This window comes from Aspergillus fischeri, genomic scaffold (assembly GCF_000149645.3).
Source record: "Aspergillus fischeri NRRL 181 1099437636262 genomic scaffold, whole genome shotgun sequence".
NCBI classification, from domain to species: domain Eukaryota; kingdom Fungi; phylum Ascomycota; class Eurotiomycetes; order Eurotiales; family Aspergillaceae; genus Aspergillus; species Aspergillus fischeri.
In genome coordinates, this window is record NW_001509764.1 from 1,649,780 (window position 1) to 1,666,122 (window position 16,343).

The 16,343-nt window shown below is 51.6% G+C and overlaps 7 protein-coding genes across 7 annotated transcripts, besides 5 other annotated features; 3 read left to right on the top strand and 4 right to left on the bottom strand.

Moving 5' to 3' along the window:
• Positions 1–1,523: 1,523 nt before the first annotated feature.
• NFIA_099370 (annexin) lies at positions 1,524–2,987 on the bottom strand (the record flags this gene model as incomplete). Its single annotated transcript, XM_001262198.1, has 1 exon — positions 1,524–2,987. One exon carries the CDS (start codon positions 2,985–2,987, stop codon positions 1,524–1,526), a length of 1,464 nt encoding a protein of 487 aa, XP_001262199.1.
• Positions 2,361–2,906: a mobile genetic element.
• Positions 2,594–2,674: a microsatellite.
• Positions 2,611–2,677: a microsatellite.
• A 1,348-nt stretch (positions 2,988–4,335) lies between the features above and the next one.
• On the bottom strand, positions 4,336–5,286 carry NFIA_099380 (enoyl-CoA hydratase/isomerase family protein; the record flags this gene model as incomplete). The annotated part of the gene is made up of 2 exons (XM_001262199.1): positions 4,336–4,928; positions 5,004–5,286. The coding sequence occupies 2 exons, from the start codon at positions 5,284–5,286 to the stop codon at positions 4,336–4,338; spliced, it is 876 nt and encodes a 291-aa protein (XP_001262200.1).
• A 681-nt stretch (positions 5,287–5,967) lies between these two features.
• On the top strand, positions 5,968–6,422 carry NFIA_099390 (uncharacterized protein; the record flags this gene model as incomplete). The annotated part of the gene is made up of 2 exons (XM_001262200.1): positions 5,968–6,009; positions 6,102–6,422. The coding sequence occupies 2 exons, from the start codon at positions 5,968–5,970 to the stop codon at positions 6,420–6,422; spliced, it is 363 nt and encodes a 120-aa protein (XP_001262201.1).
• A 425-nt stretch (positions 6,423–6,847) lies between these two features.
• On the top strand, positions 6,848–7,855 carry NFIA_099400 (uncharacterized protein; the record flags this gene model as incomplete). Its single annotated transcript, XM_001262201.1, has 2 exons — positions 6,848–7,387; positions 7,508–7,855. 2 exons carry the CDS (start codon positions 6,848–6,850, stop codon positions 7,853–7,855), a joined length of 888 nt encoding a protein of 295 aa, XP_001262202.1.
• Positions 7,856–8,417: 562 nt separating this feature from the next.
• On the bottom strand, positions 8,418–9,891 carry NFIA_099410 (putative polygalacturonase; the record flags this gene model as incomplete). The annotated part of the gene is made up of 2 exons (XM_001262202.1): positions 8,418–9,563; positions 9,619–9,891. 2 exons carry the CDS (start codon positions 9,889–9,891, stop codon positions 8,418–8,420), a joined length of 1,419 nt encoding a protein of 472 aa, XP_001262203.1.
• A 380-nt stretch (positions 9,892–10,271) lies between these two features.
• Positions 10,272–10,310: a microsatellite.
• Positions 10,311–10,759: 449 nt separating this feature from the next.
• NFIA_099420 (putative UDP-glucose,sterol transferase) lies at positions 10,760–13,923 on the bottom strand (the record flags this gene model as incomplete). Its single annotated transcript, XM_001262203.1, has 5 exons — positions 10,760–10,995; positions 11,044–11,182; positions 11,241–12,822; positions 12,868–13,735; positions 13,788–13,923. 5 exons carry the CDS (start codon positions 13,921–13,923, stop codon positions 10,760–10,762), a joined length of 2,961 nt encoding a protein of 986 aa, XP_001262204.1.
• Positions 11,683–11,711: a microsatellite.
• Positions 13,924–14,549: 626 nt separating the features above from the next.
• On the top strand, positions 14,550–14,836 carry NFIA_099430 (uncharacterized protein; the record flags this gene model as incomplete). Its single annotated transcript, XM_001262204.1, is given in 2 exon segments — positions 14,550–14,701; positions 14,719–14,836. 2 exon segments carry the CDS (start codon positions 14,550–14,552, stop codon positions 14,834–14,836), a joined length of 270 nt encoding a protein of 89 aa, XP_001262205.1.
• Positions 14,837–16,343: the final 1,507 nt, after the last annotated feature.

A 16,343-nucleotide genomic window follows, 5' to 3' on the forward strand; every position in this document is an offset into this window, starting at 1 on the left:
ATCCTTTGCGCGGTTTTGACCACACTCGCCATTGGAAGCACTATTGCATGCTGTCTCTTCGCCTATGGAGGTGGCGTGGGCACTGGCATGAAGGCTGCTGCCTACTTCTGGATTATCAGCTCAATCCTGGCCTGGTAGAGAGTCACCGTGTACTTGATGGAGGAGGCGTTCGGCAAAGGCCCAGTGCTGAAGTACTTCCCAATCTTCCGCACACCACTGGAAAAGAGAAGGCCGCTATTAGTTCCTGGCATAGGCGAACCTGGTGTCAAGCGAGGAATGCCGGGATTGACTTGAAGAGTTCTAGTCCTTAGTCTGTCAACGTCCATACTTAGACTGGTTTCCTCAGCCCCGGGGTAGTTGGTTCGGTTGTTCTGGTTAACTGCCTGGGTTCTGCCTTCCTGCTTTCTTGTCTATTCATCTATGTTCCCTCTGCTAAGGGCCGGCCTAGGCAGCATAGAGCTGCTTATACTGTCCCATAACAATACCAAGCATGGCCGCCACCTACTGGTTTATTTTCAGCATGGCCTGGTTAGCACAGTGACTACCCTGGTGTTACTGATACTGACATAAACTGGGCTTCAAGTGAATATAAAGCTTAAATTAATATACAACCTGTATTTTAAAAGATGTATACCTTGCTCCCCAATGCCAGTTTACCCGCAAAGCCATTCCCAACAGAAAGCTGCAGATGATCTGTGTAGTAGATAATAACAAGAGTATACATGCAAGCTGGGGGAGAAGGAATACCTTAAGCCGATTCAGGTTGGTAGCGTCATAATGCCGTGTTCATGAAGGGCGATAGGAGTAAGTCCGTGTTATTAGAGTCGATACATAGCTGCTATGCCAGCCGATTTGTGTCTATGTGGTCTTGGACCCACTTTATCTCAGCTATGATTACCTGAACCCTACAAAAAGGTCAGTTGAGATAGGTGAGCCGACCCTTTGGAAGAGTTCGGACCACTTCCCGCACATTATATGACTATGAAATTTTCATAAAGGTCGGCCAAGCCAAATATAATACCTTATGAGTTTTTAATACTATCTAAGGGCCAAGGGGTATCTAATTGCTTAAAATGTGTTAATAACTGGCTCTGTCTTTTGGAGTTTAATTATCTTTCTATCTATTTTAGAATGTAAAAGGTCGGTAAAATGTCCAAAAGTGTTATGGAATTGTGTAATTTTCTTAAAGGTTGGCTGACCTGTAGTCACACAAAAGGTGAGGTGACCTGAACCAATACATGATATTGATAAGATTTAGAAGATCAATTAAAGCGCTGTCGCCGAATAATGAAGACAGCAATGTAGATTCTTCCTACAAGATCCAAGTCCTAAATAACCATCCAAGGAGAAGCATGTGTAAAATAATTGTCAGTAACGCAAAAACGGCTTCTGAAAATACAATTCCTCCCATAGTATTGATAAGCTGAATCCCATGTCCATAATCTCGAGGGTCTGCAGAAAGAAGAATAGACATTAAGAATAGCAATACCTAATTTGCCCAGACCCTATTCATAATAATCATCTTAGGCCGAATTCCACAGCTGGCGCATAGCAGTAAGAAAGTCTCCTGGGGCAATGGCTCCTCTGAACTGGTTGCCAACATCATGGCCCAGCTTCTGCTTCAGCCGCGCCTTGACCGCCGCAAAATGAGGTGGGTTCCAATGCAGATGGACAACCCAGTAGATCAACCGCTTGACATCTGCTTTTCCGTTCTCAACAGCAGGCAAACACTTCAGGAGCTTCTCCACGTCATGACCAACAGGATCCTTCGCCTTAGACAGCATCGACAGTAACGCATCTTCCAGGTGGCCCGAGAACTCAGCCTTGATCACCTTCTCGAGGCTAGTATGATACTTTGTCTCAAAAGCCTGCGCGATTGCGACGAGCTTCGCATCCGAGGCACCCAAAAGTACGGCAAAGACACCAGTCTCATCTGTCCCCTTGCGCGCCTGCGTCGCCTGGTGGATCTCGCGAACATCGGCGTCAACAGACTGCGCATCGAAATACGTCCCCGGCTCCGGCCTTGTGGCATTCAGCAACATGACAAAGAACTGTTCCGTCTTGCCGGACAAATCGCTCTTGATTTCCTCAACCAGCGACTTCTGGTACTTGCCGACATACGCGTACTTGATCGCACGCAGGTCGGCATTTGACCGGCCGACCAGCACATCCGTGAGGAGGTTTTCGTTCGTTCCTATCCCTGACAACGCATCATGCACGGTAGCGACATCCTGCTCGAGTGGACCTCTGGCCAAGGAGAGGAGAACATCTTCCAGGTCTCCCGAGAGCTCGGACTTGAGGTCTTTTTCGAGATTGCGCCCGATGCGATCGGCGTAGGTGTGTCTGATGAGCGCCATTTGCAGGGGGTCCGGCTTGGTCAGGATATTGATGAGGGCTTTTTCGTCCGTGCCGAAGCCTTTCATTGCTTTGCGGAGGGCTTCTGCTTCGCGGGTTGCGTCGCCGGGGGCGCGTTGGTTGGGGTCATAGCCTAGGGATGGCGGAGTGGGCATTGGTTGAGGCGCCTGAGGGGGTGGATAGCCGGGTTGGCCTTGCGGCGGGTAACCTCCCTGCGGAGGATACTGGCCTTGGCCGGGTGGGGGGTACTGCCCATGTGGAGGATATTGGCTCTGTGGAGGGTACTGGCTTTGGGGAGGGTATTGACCCTGTGGAGGGTATTGATTCTGAGGATACGCTCCCTGAGGCGGATACTGCTGCGGTGGTGGATGGCCTCCTTGAGGATATTGTTGCGGTGGTTGGCCTGTCCATTGTTGTTGCGGCGGAGGCGCACCATATGGCTGTTGTTGGTACTGACCAGGGGGAGGATATTGCTGCGGGGGAGCTCCTTGGGGCGGATATCCACCAGGCTGTTGTGGTGGATAATAGGGGGCCTGCTGCTGCTGCTGCTGATGGGCGCCCGGCTGAGCATACCCAGCGCTGTTATAGGGGGGTTGCGGGGGTCCGCCGTAGGTATGCTGGGGGTGCGACATGACAGAAACGTGATAGGGAAAAGGGAACGACAATTGAGACTTATCAAAGGGAGCACGCGTCAAGCCTTATATCCCCTCACCCTCACCACGTAATATTTTAGAGTTATCTAGCCTGTGCTCAGCTCGTATTTTAGCCCTGTCCACACAGCCACAATCGGCTGTAAGTTTTACCCCTCTTTCTGACTATTTGTCCCACTGATTGGCACCATCTCAAGCTAAATTACGAAATGCACAGCCACTCGAGAGACACAAAATGACTTAAACCAATAGTGAAGACGGTCCTGACTCGCTTAGTCCAATGAGGAACTTGTCAAGCCACAGTGCACCGCCATTATGCCAAGCCAAATCTCCCGATCAGCCCACCGAACCCCTCCTGTTGCCTTTGACACGTGCTGATAAATTAGAACCCTTGTGATTGGTTTGCTTGGTTTTCTTTTCTTTTATTCCAGAAAAAGGATTATGTAACCCTGTATAACATATTAATACTTGACAACTGACCACCTTTTTGAGTTGATATGGCTCTTCCAAGTAAGTCACTTCTAGTCAAACGGAAGTGGACTGCTTTCATAACCTGCTTCACTCAATCCATTCCCTGCTTTTAGGCCCCGTAATAGGATAGGCACCTTTCTTCAAGCACCAGGACAGAGCCGCTGTTCACAGGAACGTCTCTCTTATCTGCAACCGAGAGCCACAGTTGACAATTTGTTCGTCGGTGATTATTCTCTTGGCCTCGCACAAGGCCTTTGAGCATCCTATCCGTTTACTGTCGCTTTGAGCGTCTATCGTCCAATTTGTGCGAGAGAATACCACACGCCAGCGGCGAGGGGACTCCACAGCAAAAGACTGATACCCAGATCACAACATAACAAGTAATCTCCCTTTCTTGTCTCAGTAGAGCGGATGGTGGTCACCGCATCATGATGGATGTATAGCACCTGTGCTGATCGGCGATATACTGAAGTATCTGGAACTTCCATGCCACCACCCAGCTGGCTCCTAAGTATTGTCCTTGGATGCTGTCATGATTTCAATATGAAAGACCGTCACAGACATGATTGATCCAAGCGATGGATCTGCAAAGCATTGATGTATGTCTAAGGTGACCGTAACCAAGGATCGTCCAATAGCTCCCTTGCCGATTCTCTCTCCCCGGCTTCCATTTGAGCATCTTGCTTAGGAATTGGACGAAAAGCCGCTGCGGTTGACCCTCCAAACTTCTTTCCAGGTTCTCCAACAAAATAGGAGGGAATTTGACAAAGTATGCTTTTAACGACTTTATTCAGCTTGCAAGAGACCAATCAAAAACAGTTTGCCAGCACTTGAGGAGCATAACTAGCTACACGGTAGGTTAATTGTAGAAGGTGGGAATAGCCTCCCCAAGAAACTGCTCCCCGTAGCTATCTGACTGGTTCCTGGTTGCGGTCAACGCTCGGGCAATGGTAGTCTGCGCAGCCGGGTTAGCGAGACGTTCCAAGAAACTTGCGGCATCCATCAAGAGGTCCTCTAGAGGGGGTCTTGTCGCCCGATTGATAGACTGCTTGGCAGCTCCAAGAGATCCAAGTGGGAATAAGACCAGGCGCGATACAAGGTTGTCGATATGCGCATACATCTCGGTTGACGTATCGAAAGCTCTGTTAATCCAACCCATTTCCTCCGCATCCTCCGCAGTAACATCTTTCGAGCTCAATATAAATTCCATTGCACGACCGCGTCCAATCAAGCGAGGCAAATATTGACCACCTCCGCCGCCTGGCATTAGGCCCATTCCCACCTCCGGTTGTCCTAACAGCGTGTGGGCCTTGGTCGCGAATCGTATATCGAGCGAGATAAGGAACTCGTTCCCCGCACCACGTGCTATCCCTTCGACTGCAGCAATTGTAACTTGGGGCAGGTTTGTCATGTTGTATAACAGTTCAATCGTACGACTTGCAACGGTGGGATCTAATAGATTCAGTCAGAAGTACTTCATAGGAAATGGAGCAAGTGCTTTGCAGGCTCCGACTTAGTTATACTAACCGAAGGGCTCAATCTGGAGGTCCAAATGATTAAGGAAATACTTGGGAACATCACTCTTGAAGACCACAGCCTTGGTTTCATTGTCATTCTGGAGTCTGCGCACTATGTCGGTCAGGCCGAATAGAGTATCTCTGTTCCAAAGGTTTGTTGTTGAATGTCTGTTATGAAACGTGACTTCCAGGACACCTGGTTTTTGTGAGGTCAGAAGCCCTTCATAGTTGGGTAGGTCGAGGCCCACAACTAAGGGGGATAACAAGAGAATTGACAACCAGGAGGTCATCATTGTGCATAGACAAACGTGGTGATGATTTCCAGTTGACGAAAAGGTAATTGCAATTGTGGATGGAGCCAAAGTAGAAGAGTTATGGGGTATTTGGATTCAGGTGCCAGTTACTACATATCATCTATATATAACTAATTCGCATGTTATTTTCTTCCTGCTAGACTCCACCGATACAGAGTGTGGCATACGCAGCGTAGGCAGATAACAGAACTTTTTCTTACTTATTTAGCTCCCGAAGTATATTTCCGTGAGAAAGTTCTATTGCGGTGGATCTGCCCATCCTTAGCTTTTGCCTTTCGGGCACGTTGAGCTTCTGATTTGTGATCTGCCCAACACAGGGGTCTGATTAATAATTGGTCCGCACCAAGCTAGCTAGTTAACTACTGGTTGAATAATCACACCGGTTCGGCATACTGGTAGTGGGACCGGAGATAAAGATGTTCGCTGTAAGCAGACAGCTAAGTCTGCCGGATGTAGGGGGATTGTTTTGCTGCCGGCCCACTAGAAACAAGGCTGTGAATCGAAAGCAAGGATCAGCGTCCTCTAGTGCATATCGGCTGTATCATACTGGAGAGTCGTTGCCCAAACAGACACGGAACGCTTGCGGAGAGGCACAGAACCATGCAAGTTATCTTTCCCAGGACAAATTAGAGTTTTGATAAGTTAAGGAAGTCAAACAGAATGAAACTCGACTATCGCACAAGACTATCCCCGTTGGAATGGGTCAGTTAGGGCTAGATCCAATGAATCTCGGCGGAGATAACACTGGTTATTATTTCCTATGTTCCAAGCAATTGAATTAATCCCGCAGACAGCCAAATGGAAGCATCGGCCAAACTGCCCCAGAAGGCTGGGGTATCGGCGCCGCAATCGCCACGAAACTGTCGCAACACGGTGCCTTCATCTTCGGCGGAAACCGCAGCTTGTCCGCGGCCGAGCGAACAAAGGCCCAGAAAGAGGCTGACGGCGGCACATGTGACATCCAAGAAACAGAGGCTACTGATGCCGCGTCTGTCAAGGCGCTGGTGGACAGCTGCATGCAGAAACACGCCGAATCGATATCCTCATCAATACTGTGGGCAGATCGGAGCCAGGGTGCCCGGCAGAGGAAGTATGGGATCAGCAGGTTGATGTGAATCTCAAGAGCGTGTATTTGACGTGTAATTTTGTACTGCCCATTATGGAGAAGCAGGAGACTGGGGGCTCAATTGTGAATGTGTCGAGTATTGCAGGGATGAGGTACATCGGCGTATTCGGCAACGAAGGCGGCGATTACACCGGTGATGCAGGATGTTGAAACAAGCGACGCCCGGAGAAAAACTTCCTCGACAGCCGGGATGGAAGGCGGAATATCGAGGCTACAGTGAGAAGCGCGATGAGAAATACTACCATGCGATCAGGGATAACGCGTTTTCATACTGACAGGTCAACATGGACGTTGTAGGGAATGACTCAGCAAGTTGATCAGGTGCCAATGTTTTGTATATTTGTGGCTCAGCCTTGTCCCACCCAAGTACACATAAACAAACATCTTCCCGCACTATTTCCTACCTTTTCAAGGATGGCTAACAGCGAAGGGCCCATCCGGCTTACGCCGTCAATGATCCCTAACTCTCCCAATTTCGACGTCACAGACTCATCATTCTTTCGCAAATGGGATGAGCTACCTTCCCCAAAGGATGTCCAAGCCCAATCCGAAGCCCAACGTCTTGCGGGATTCAACCCCAACCCTAGGAGAGGCTACCAAAGCGCCGTGCCTTTCTTTATAAAACCACAACCCGCGGTCTTTGCAGACATGGACCTCCTTGTTAAGTGGGGACGCACAGAGCATATTTCCGAGGCCCAGACCCTATTTGCTCTCCGCCGGCTTTTGAATGACCTTGTTCCTGTTCCCGAGGTGTACGGGTGGCGCACAGATGGAGATGTAAAATACATCTACATGGAGTACATCCGAGGGCAGACCCTGGAGCAAGCATGGGAGAAATTGGAGCCCGATGATAAGGTTTCGATCTCCCGCGAACTTCGCAAAATATACGACAATCTGCGTCGCCTTGAGCAGGACCCTTCGGATCCGTTCGTGGGTATGCTTCAGCGCCCTACGGTATGTTTGCGCTTGACCTAATTCATTCCGACAGGGAATATTGTACGAGCTCCTATCTATGATAGAGCTCTGGGTTTGGATTGCATACCGGCAGAGGGCCCATTCGCGACAGTGAAACAGTTCCATGATTGGTTCACATTTCTCTGCAGAAGAGCGATGCCGGATCCTTATTCGGTACCGATTGAGCCGTATCGCTATGAGTTGCCAGACGACTGTGCCATCAAGTTCACCCATGGTGACCTCCATCGCAGTAACATCGTTATCAGTTCTTCTCGGCCGTATCGTATTCTGGCTATTGTCGACTGGGAGCAGTCGGGCTGGTTTCCTGCTTATTGGGAGGGCCGCAAGGCGCAATACAGTGCATGGATGACAGAAGAATGGACCACGACGTACTTGCCAATGATTTTAGATATGTACACTGGTACTTTGGAGTCATGGGACTACTATACTATATCCATAGGCCCTTAGGTTTATTTCATTGTGACATTCCGATAGTTTGCAGGAGAGAATAATTCGGTACGATACATATCATTTCCATGATAGAACTCCTCTGTGTCAGCATGAAGATGCTATTTAAAAACACAGGAACTGCATGGTACGTAGTAAATATCGCGGCGCAGTTGGGATAGCTTCTGAAGCGGGTTGAAAAGCCAGTAGGGGAGAGTTCGGCGCTTGTTGCCTAGATGTGAACGATGACGGAGGACCTGCTTTGCTTTTTGATTTAGTCGTGTTCACAGCATGCCGGGATAAATCGTATAAAAAGCTGGACACTTGATTGAGGGGGTATATGCATGCCGATCAAGCACTTAGAATCTGAATTTATAAAGCATCTCACTGTAAGATTCAGGCGTCTGTATACTGCAATCCAATAATGAGAGAAAGGCTGTGGTCTGAGTTTCAATCTCAGCTTATGTCTCCGAATAGCAAAGTGGTTTCCACTGAAGCTCTCACAATGTGTTTCTGGCCTAATATGTACATAGAAGATTGCGGATGGTGGGATCTATCTAGGAACACCAACTATTTGGTACAATCAAGCCTCAAGACAAGTATCGGTAGGGTAGTTACAGCTGTCGCCACTACCACCGGTGATGCCGACATTCTCAAAGACGAAGTTAGAGCAGCTGCCATCACCACAGAGAATGTAGTAATCCTTGCCATCGCTCATCGTACCAGTGACATCAACAAAGGTGATGTTCTCGATCTTAACGCCATTGGTAGGCTTGCCGGTAGGACCCCCGTTCAGGTAATCCTGCTGGATATCGATACCGTAGTCGGTGATGCCGGAGACGGTGATGTTCTCGTAGCGGATGTTGGAGACCTCACCGGTGGTTCCGGAGTTTGATTTGATTCTGCATCCATTCGAGCTGTTGATAACCTGCGAGTTGGAGAAGGTCACCCCGTCGACGGTGTTGTCGCTCTTGCCACCGATGGAGCCGATGCTCAGCCCATGGCCGCCGTAGCAGTACATGTTGTCCACGACGATGTCCGTGCCGCTTGAGACCGCGACGCAGTCGTCCTGGTTGTGCACCCAGCTGTTCTGGAGGGTGAGGTTGGTGCTAGACTTGATGTCGAAGCCGTCGGAGTTGTGGGCGGCCGGTTTGCTGCCGCTGGCGCTGTTAGGTGCGTCGCCGGCGGAGTTGTCCAGCGTGATGCCGGAGATGATCAGGTTCTCGGTGTGCTCGATGTCGAAGCAGTGGACAGGCCAGTTCTGGATGTTGAGGTTCTCGATGCGCGAGTAGTACATGTGCTTGGCGACGATGAAGTGGTCGGGCTTGGAGGAGCCGCCGTTGGAGCCCTTTCCGTCCCAGTAGGCGGCGCCGTTGCCGTCGATGACGTGGCCGTCCGCTCCGGTGATGGTCACATCGGTTCCGGAGATGACGATGGGGTCGAAGTCGTCGTCGGGGGTGTCGCCGAATGTTGTGGTACCGGCGAAGATCACGGCAGCGCCGGTCTGCAGGTTCTGGAGGTCGATTGTGCTGGAAGGAGGGGCATAGACATCCGACAGGAGGATGTTCGAGCAGGATGCAACGGCCGAGGAGATGGCAGCGTACTCGGTGACGGTGCAGGTGGTGCCGCCGTTACCAGCGAACGTGGAGCTCTTGGTAGGGGCCGGGGCTTCGGTGGTGGGAGCCACAGCATTAGCCTTCAGGGTGGTGGGAGCAACCGTGGGAGTGACCTGAGTTTGTCAGTAGCAGGTCATTTATCTAGATGCACTCGATTTGGACACGAACAGCACTGGTCTGAGTAGGAGCAGCAGCAGTCGCAGGACCCAGACAGCTACAGGCGCTTGACAGATGCTTGGTCTTGTAGTCACAGTTGCTGAGAAGAGCGGCAGGCACGCCAGTAGTTTCCGTCACTGCGCTCACAGTGAACGTGGCACAGAAACTGGCAGCAGCAGCAGAGGAGACTGAAAACACAGAGGCACAGGAATGGTTGGAGTCTCCGGGGTCGACACAGGCAAGAGCCAGGGGAACGAAGGGAACGAGGAGCGCACCGCGCTTCATCTTAGACAAATGAGTGACTTTAACGAGATTACAAAACACAGAGAAGAAAGGTAGGGGGTGGAAGTGAATGGATATAGGACCAAGCCTGTGCTGTTCTAGTTACCAGGAACAAATGGGCATCTATATGTTTTATACACCAACTGAGTCACGAGATGACGATGGATATTCGGGAGTGGACCATTTGGCCATGTACTCTGACTCAGTTACTCCATATGGATATCAAATAGGTGGATCACGGATGTCATTAGCTTGCATAACGGCTGTTTCAGATTGCTTCAGGAGCACAAAAGCCACAAACTCCACGGAGAACCGCTTGCTCGCATGGAGAATTGAAATGAACTGTTTAATTGCTTAATATATACTAGAGTGGGGCTTCTGTTTAGCTTGTCATAGCTTGCCATAGCTTGCTATAGCTTGTCAGTCTTGACTCGGTGGCATTGTCCTTATTGGCGCTTTCGGCAATTCCGACTCCACCAGCCAAAGTATTCATAACTCATTACGGGGCATGCATGGTTATTGGGGCTTCGGAAATGTTTCATCAGTATCCGCTATTTGATGCAGCCTCGCTTGTCTTCAGTCCGAGGTTGACCCTATTCAAGGAACTGATAGAGTCCATTGTACCCTAAAGCGTGCTCAAGAGCAATATATCTGCTTGTAAGAGACATAATAAATTAATGTATACATGCAGCGCCTATGTGTAGCCCCGGATTGTGATTTTTTGCGTGGTTCTGTATCTAAATCATTTTGATGTAGGCCTTAAAGAAATCAAATAATCGCCGTGAACCAACACCCTGAAATCGCCGTGCTCATATCTCATATCAATCATGAAGAAGAAATTATTATACAACCCCACAAGGGGGACGGGGTATCACTCAGCATGACCATTCCCATTCTCATTTCCATTCGCTCTCAACCCGTGCATCTCCTGTAACTCTTTCCACCGCCGCACCACCATGGCGCGTTCATCAGCCGAAGACGCGCACATCTCATCAATCCCCTGCTGTATTCGCGATGTCAGAATCTCCTTGATTTTGCTTTTTGATAGAGAGTTGCGCAGGCTCTTGTGCAAGCCGTCGAGGGGATAACCTGCTAAGCCCCAGAATCCTAATATCGTCAGTACGAAGCAGTCTGGAGGGGAAAGGATAGTCAAACCTGCTGTAGGCTTGAGGATGACTCCCCCAAGACCTTTGCCGATGCCTTTCACAAGGCCGATTGGACCGGACCTCTCCAGACCTTGCGCGGGCTGTGTGACGAGGCCGGTGATGCCTTGGTAGAATTCCTGGGTGAATTCCTATTTGTACTATTAGTTTCAATCAATCTCGACAGAGAGGATCAAGGCTAGTATCAACCTTTCCAGCGGCTCGCAACCCGCTCCGCACGCCCATCACCGTCGGAGTTTTGGCCACCGTCCTGTCGTGGTACAGCTTTGGTGCATTGTGGAAACCCTTGGACAGACTCAGCGTCACATCGGTAGGGATCGTAATAGCCCAGTTCAACAGTCGCTTGCCAAACCGTTTGCCATGATAGCCAGTCTCGGCTAGCACTACATGTACACCTCCCCGCGCCTCCCTTGTCGCCCGTCGGCTGATCGTCTTCTCCAGATCCAGTTCACCACCGTCCTCGTCGCTCTCGACATGCGTATCTGTAGAATCCGATTGGACTGTGGACTGGTCCGATATTCGACTTCTTGGCACCGGCCCGCTCTCCCTGGATATCCGATCGGGAGCAGAGACAAAGCTCGTACTTTCACCATCAACTTGCTCGCCCTCATCGTCGTCCTCATCCTGGTCTTCTTCGTCCTCTTCGTCCTCTTCCTCCTCTGCAGAACCGGAAGGACTCGATATCGGTGAATCGGACGATCGCCGCATACTCGCCACAGCGCCCAGCTGCGACCGCACCTGGTCTTCCGGGGGAATGCCGTCCATTAACTTCATACTCCTCCCTATCCGTGCCTCACAGTCGCAGGTGACCTCCTCGTCGTGACTGTGACGCCACCCATGTTTCTTGTGGTAGTGGTGATGGCGCGAGATCGCCTCGGCAAGGTCCACTGGCGCCGTTGCGAGTGCCGTCACAAAATCCGACATGATGCCGTAGAGGACCTCTGCCCCCGCAGAGAGGGGACCTCGCGGGTCGCGGTTCGTATCGTATTCTTTCGACCGGTAGAGGACGACATTCTGCGGCTTGAGGAACCCCGCCTCGACGAGCACAGTCGCTGCAAACGTGCTCAGCTTGATGTGAGAGTGGCGCACCCACCATACAGCCGGGCGCTGCGGACAGATCGAGCAGCGCAGCGTCTCCAGGTCCAGGTGCCGGTGGAAACTGGCCACCGCGCATTTGACTCCATTCTCCTGTCGCATCTTCGCGCCGATCTCGCCTGCTTTCTCTTGCATCTCCGGCCCGAGTGCCTTGTTGATCGCGTCGGCGAGCTTCTCCGCGTTCAGCTGTTTATATGGGATGGGTGCCGGGCCTGCACCAGCTCGGTACACTATCGAGCCCCAGAAGGGCTGGTCGCCGAAAAAGGGGATGATGATGGTCGGTCGGCCGAGCGCGAGCCCGGCTGCTGTCGTTCCTGCTCCGCCGTGATGGACCACGCATGAGACGTGCTTGAAGAGCCAGTCGTGCGGACAGCTGCCGACCATGAACACGTTCTTGGGGATTTCGGCTTCCCCTGCGCCGATGTTGCCCCAGCCTTTGTTGACGAGTGCGCGCTGGCCGGTTTTGACGATTGCCTCGAAGACAATCTTGGTCAGTTTGGTCGGGCTATCGACGACGATGGAGCCGAAGCCGACATAGATCGGTGGGGGACCGTCTTGCAGAAACTTGACCAGGTCGTCGGGCGGCGTGTAGCTGCTTGGGGCAGGGAGCATGCTGAAGCCGCAGATGTCGACATTGGTTAGCCAGTCGACCGGTTTGGGGAGCAGAGCCGGTGACCTGCTAATGTCAGTATTTAAAGTGCATACAAATGAGGCTACCCACCAGAGATAAGTGAACGGAATGCGAAGCCTCTGAGCGATCCCCGGCCCGCGAATGGCGTCCAACGGATCCAGCCCCAACTCTCGCTTGCGGAATTTATTCAGCAGATCTCCCAATCCCTCATAAAGCATCATCTCGACAATTGCATACGAGGCGAAATTCGCGACGGAGCGCTTCGTACGCGTCGGACGCACGTTGGCCAGCGGATGCGGAAAGGCCTGTGTGGCCGTCCAGGGCATCGTAAACATGAGAGTCAAGGGTACGCCCAATTTCTCCGCACAGCTGATATGCGCAAAACTCGGCGGGTTGGCGATGATCGCGTCCGCCACGAACGGCTGCTGCCGGTAGTCCACCGTCTCGCTCCACGGATCCTCGGGGACATGGTGCAGTCCCGTCCCATCGCCTGTCTCAAAACATGATCGCCAACAGCCGGAGAATATCGCCGCCATTTCCCTCCGCCGGCGCCGGATCGCCCCGCTGCGCAGCGTTTTCATCCCCGGCAGCAGACCGGGGTTCTTCACCATGAACGCCATGAGCTCGGCCGGATCGCCGCCAATGTTGAAGAATTCGAGACCGTGGTCCTGGACGAAGTCGCGGAACGCCAGGTGTGTTGCGAGTCGGACGCGGTGGCCCCGTTCTTTGAGGGCCATGCCGAGTGCGACGAAGGGCTGTACGTCGCCGCGCGATCCGACCACTTGGATGACGATGTTGAGGCGGAGCGGGAAGTGCTCTAGTTTCTCAATAGAGGGCAGGGGAAAGGATGCTCTTCGTACGTCTTCCGAGGTTGGTTTGTGTGGCTTTTCCAGGTGTTTGAGGAGGTTCGTGAGGCTGGATTTTCGGCCGCGGAACTTGATCTCGAGTCGTCCGTCGTCTGGAGCAATCACATCAGCTTTGCTACTTATCCGCTGATACAGCACTCATACCCGTCACCCGCACCCCCGTGTTCATCCCATGGTCCAGCATGGGTTTGTGACGACGGTCCGCCGACGCCGGGTCGCTGAGGGCCTCTTGCGGCCAGTCGGCCGTCGTGATTCCACCAGTGGGTTGTTGCGGAGGCATCGCGTCCTGGGGGGAATCAAGATCCCCGGTTTAAGGAGTAATAGACTGAGAAACTTCATGAGAGAGTAAAGCGCAACTGGTATCTTGACTCTTGAGACATAAAGATCTTGGAGTCTCCCGATGCGGTGGCCTCACCCGATGATGTCATGGCCCGCTAAACTTTGCTGTGGGTCAAAAGGAGACACCTCGGCATCGCGACACCCTTCAGTAGTCTTCCTCATTATTGGCTTGAATATACTTCATTCAAGGCGCTGGATGATCCAAAATAAGCTATGATGATCCTGTTCTTCCGCCATAACCGGTTCGGCCTCGGTGTGACCACATTTGGCCGATGTCACCGATCCCGTCGTGTCGATCATTTCGATCAACATCAATCTCGATACACGCCGCCTTTGAATATATCGTTCTAATTATCCGCGTCTTATCAACAATCCGCGCTGAATCATAATAAGGCTTTATGAAACCCTCGACCTCACCACCAGCAATGTCCAGCTCTCCTTGACACCCCACGATCCGCGGAATCTTCATCATCGGATCTCTTCAAAGCCTCGGTCCCCTTGCTGGTCTCTACCGCGTAGGCTGCGGTGACACTAGGGCTAACTCAGTTCCACCTCGTCGGCCACTCAATGGGCTGTCTCACGGCAGTGATGCTACCACATGCCGAACCAGCCGGTATCCTCAGCATCATCAGTGTCAAGGGCAACCGCGCGCGGGGAGATGGTTTCCTGAGTTGGCAGATCTCCACGCACCTGTGGGCCTCGGATGAGGAGTTTCTGGTGTACTTGATTGTGAAAGTGTCACTCTTCGTCGCTTGAAAGGGCCGTATGGCGCTTGTCTGCGTGCGCGAGTCTGTGTTGGGGCTGTGAGAGGGGTTTTCGCTTCGGTGGCGAAGTTGTCCGATGAGGGAGGTTAAAGGAGAAGTTCCTGGTGCTGCCGTGTCCGAGGATGTTCATGTTTGGCGAGCGGAACAGGGGCTCGTCGTATCTTAGCGAGTTGATGGGAAGGGGAACTGAGTTGGTGGAGGTTCCCTTCAGTGGGCATTTTCCTATCTACTTGAGTCCCAGGAGATATGGAGACAGAATGCAGCATTTTTGGAGAAGAGCTTGTTAGCCCCTCACCAGCGGAATATCAACTACTCTTAACTCCGAGCGCTTAGCCATATTCATAACAATAAACAACAATAATAACAGCAGCAGCAGCAGAGCTTTGGCCGAGGCTCATGATGCGACCGGTGACGAGGCAGTGAAGTCAATCAGCCCTACCACGCTATCATTAGAAGTGACGTCTGAGCCTCCACTCACTGGATTTACTTAGGCTGAAAGAAAGGTTGCCAGAGGCACATCATTACCCCAGTCCGACAATGTTGACTAGAGAGCATTGACTGAATCCAGCACAAGAGCATCCACCAGAAAATCTGGCTCCGGTGGCTGAAACGCGCTTGGATACGGCGAGACGAGCTCGTCTAATGAGCTCTCGAAAATGCTGGTGGAATCCTTCTGAAGCACCTTGTACTGCAAAGATCTCCTACTTCGGCGCTGCTTGAGAGACTGCAGTGCCACATATACCGCCCACGGAACAGCGATGCGAGCCCAAGAGTCCTCAGAAAGAACACTGGTCTCTACTATTTTGGCAATTTGGAGGGAATGCTGGAGAGCTGCTTCCTCTGCATTCTTCATTGTGTCGGACAATAATTGTGTCGAAATGAATGCCTTTCTAATCAGTGCTTCATGAAGAACTGTCAACATGGCATTGAGAACAATATCCAAAACTGACTTTGCTTTGTTCTCAGCCTCAGTGTAGTGAAAAATATTGCTTACAAGGTGGTGTAGTTTATGGTGGTTTGTCCAGAAGCTGTAAGGTTGGCAGCCGGCGGTGTCCTCCTGTTGACTGACAGTCTTCACATGGGAAATGATACGGGGGAAGAGTATTTTGGCAGCACATATGCTCCTCCATCGCCAGGGTGCGTGAGACTGCTTTCTAAAATACACTCTTGGCCGTGACGCCCGCGTTGGACAGAAGCTGGTCGACAGGTGATCGCGGCAGCCAAGTGCTGATCTGTTGCCGATTGAGACAAGCAAGCGGTTTTCTGCACCAATGCTTACTTACCTCCGCAACACTCATTGGGTCCATCGCACGACCGCCAAGTGAGATAAAGCCAGTGACGCCCATTGTTGCCCATAACGCCATGCGAGCATCTTCTGTATTGGTGGGGTCAACCGAGCACCTTACATGGCTGGAGTCTAAGGTGTGCAGCTGGAGTTCTTGGGTAATCCAAACTGCGTGACTTGCTGTAACCCACGCACGACTGAAGTCGCCATGGTGCAGCTCCTACAGGGCAAGCAGTATGGTGGCCTGAAACAGCCGAAGGGATACGTCTGGACAAGTTTGCGTCTGATTGACTTGCTGTAAGAAATGTTGTG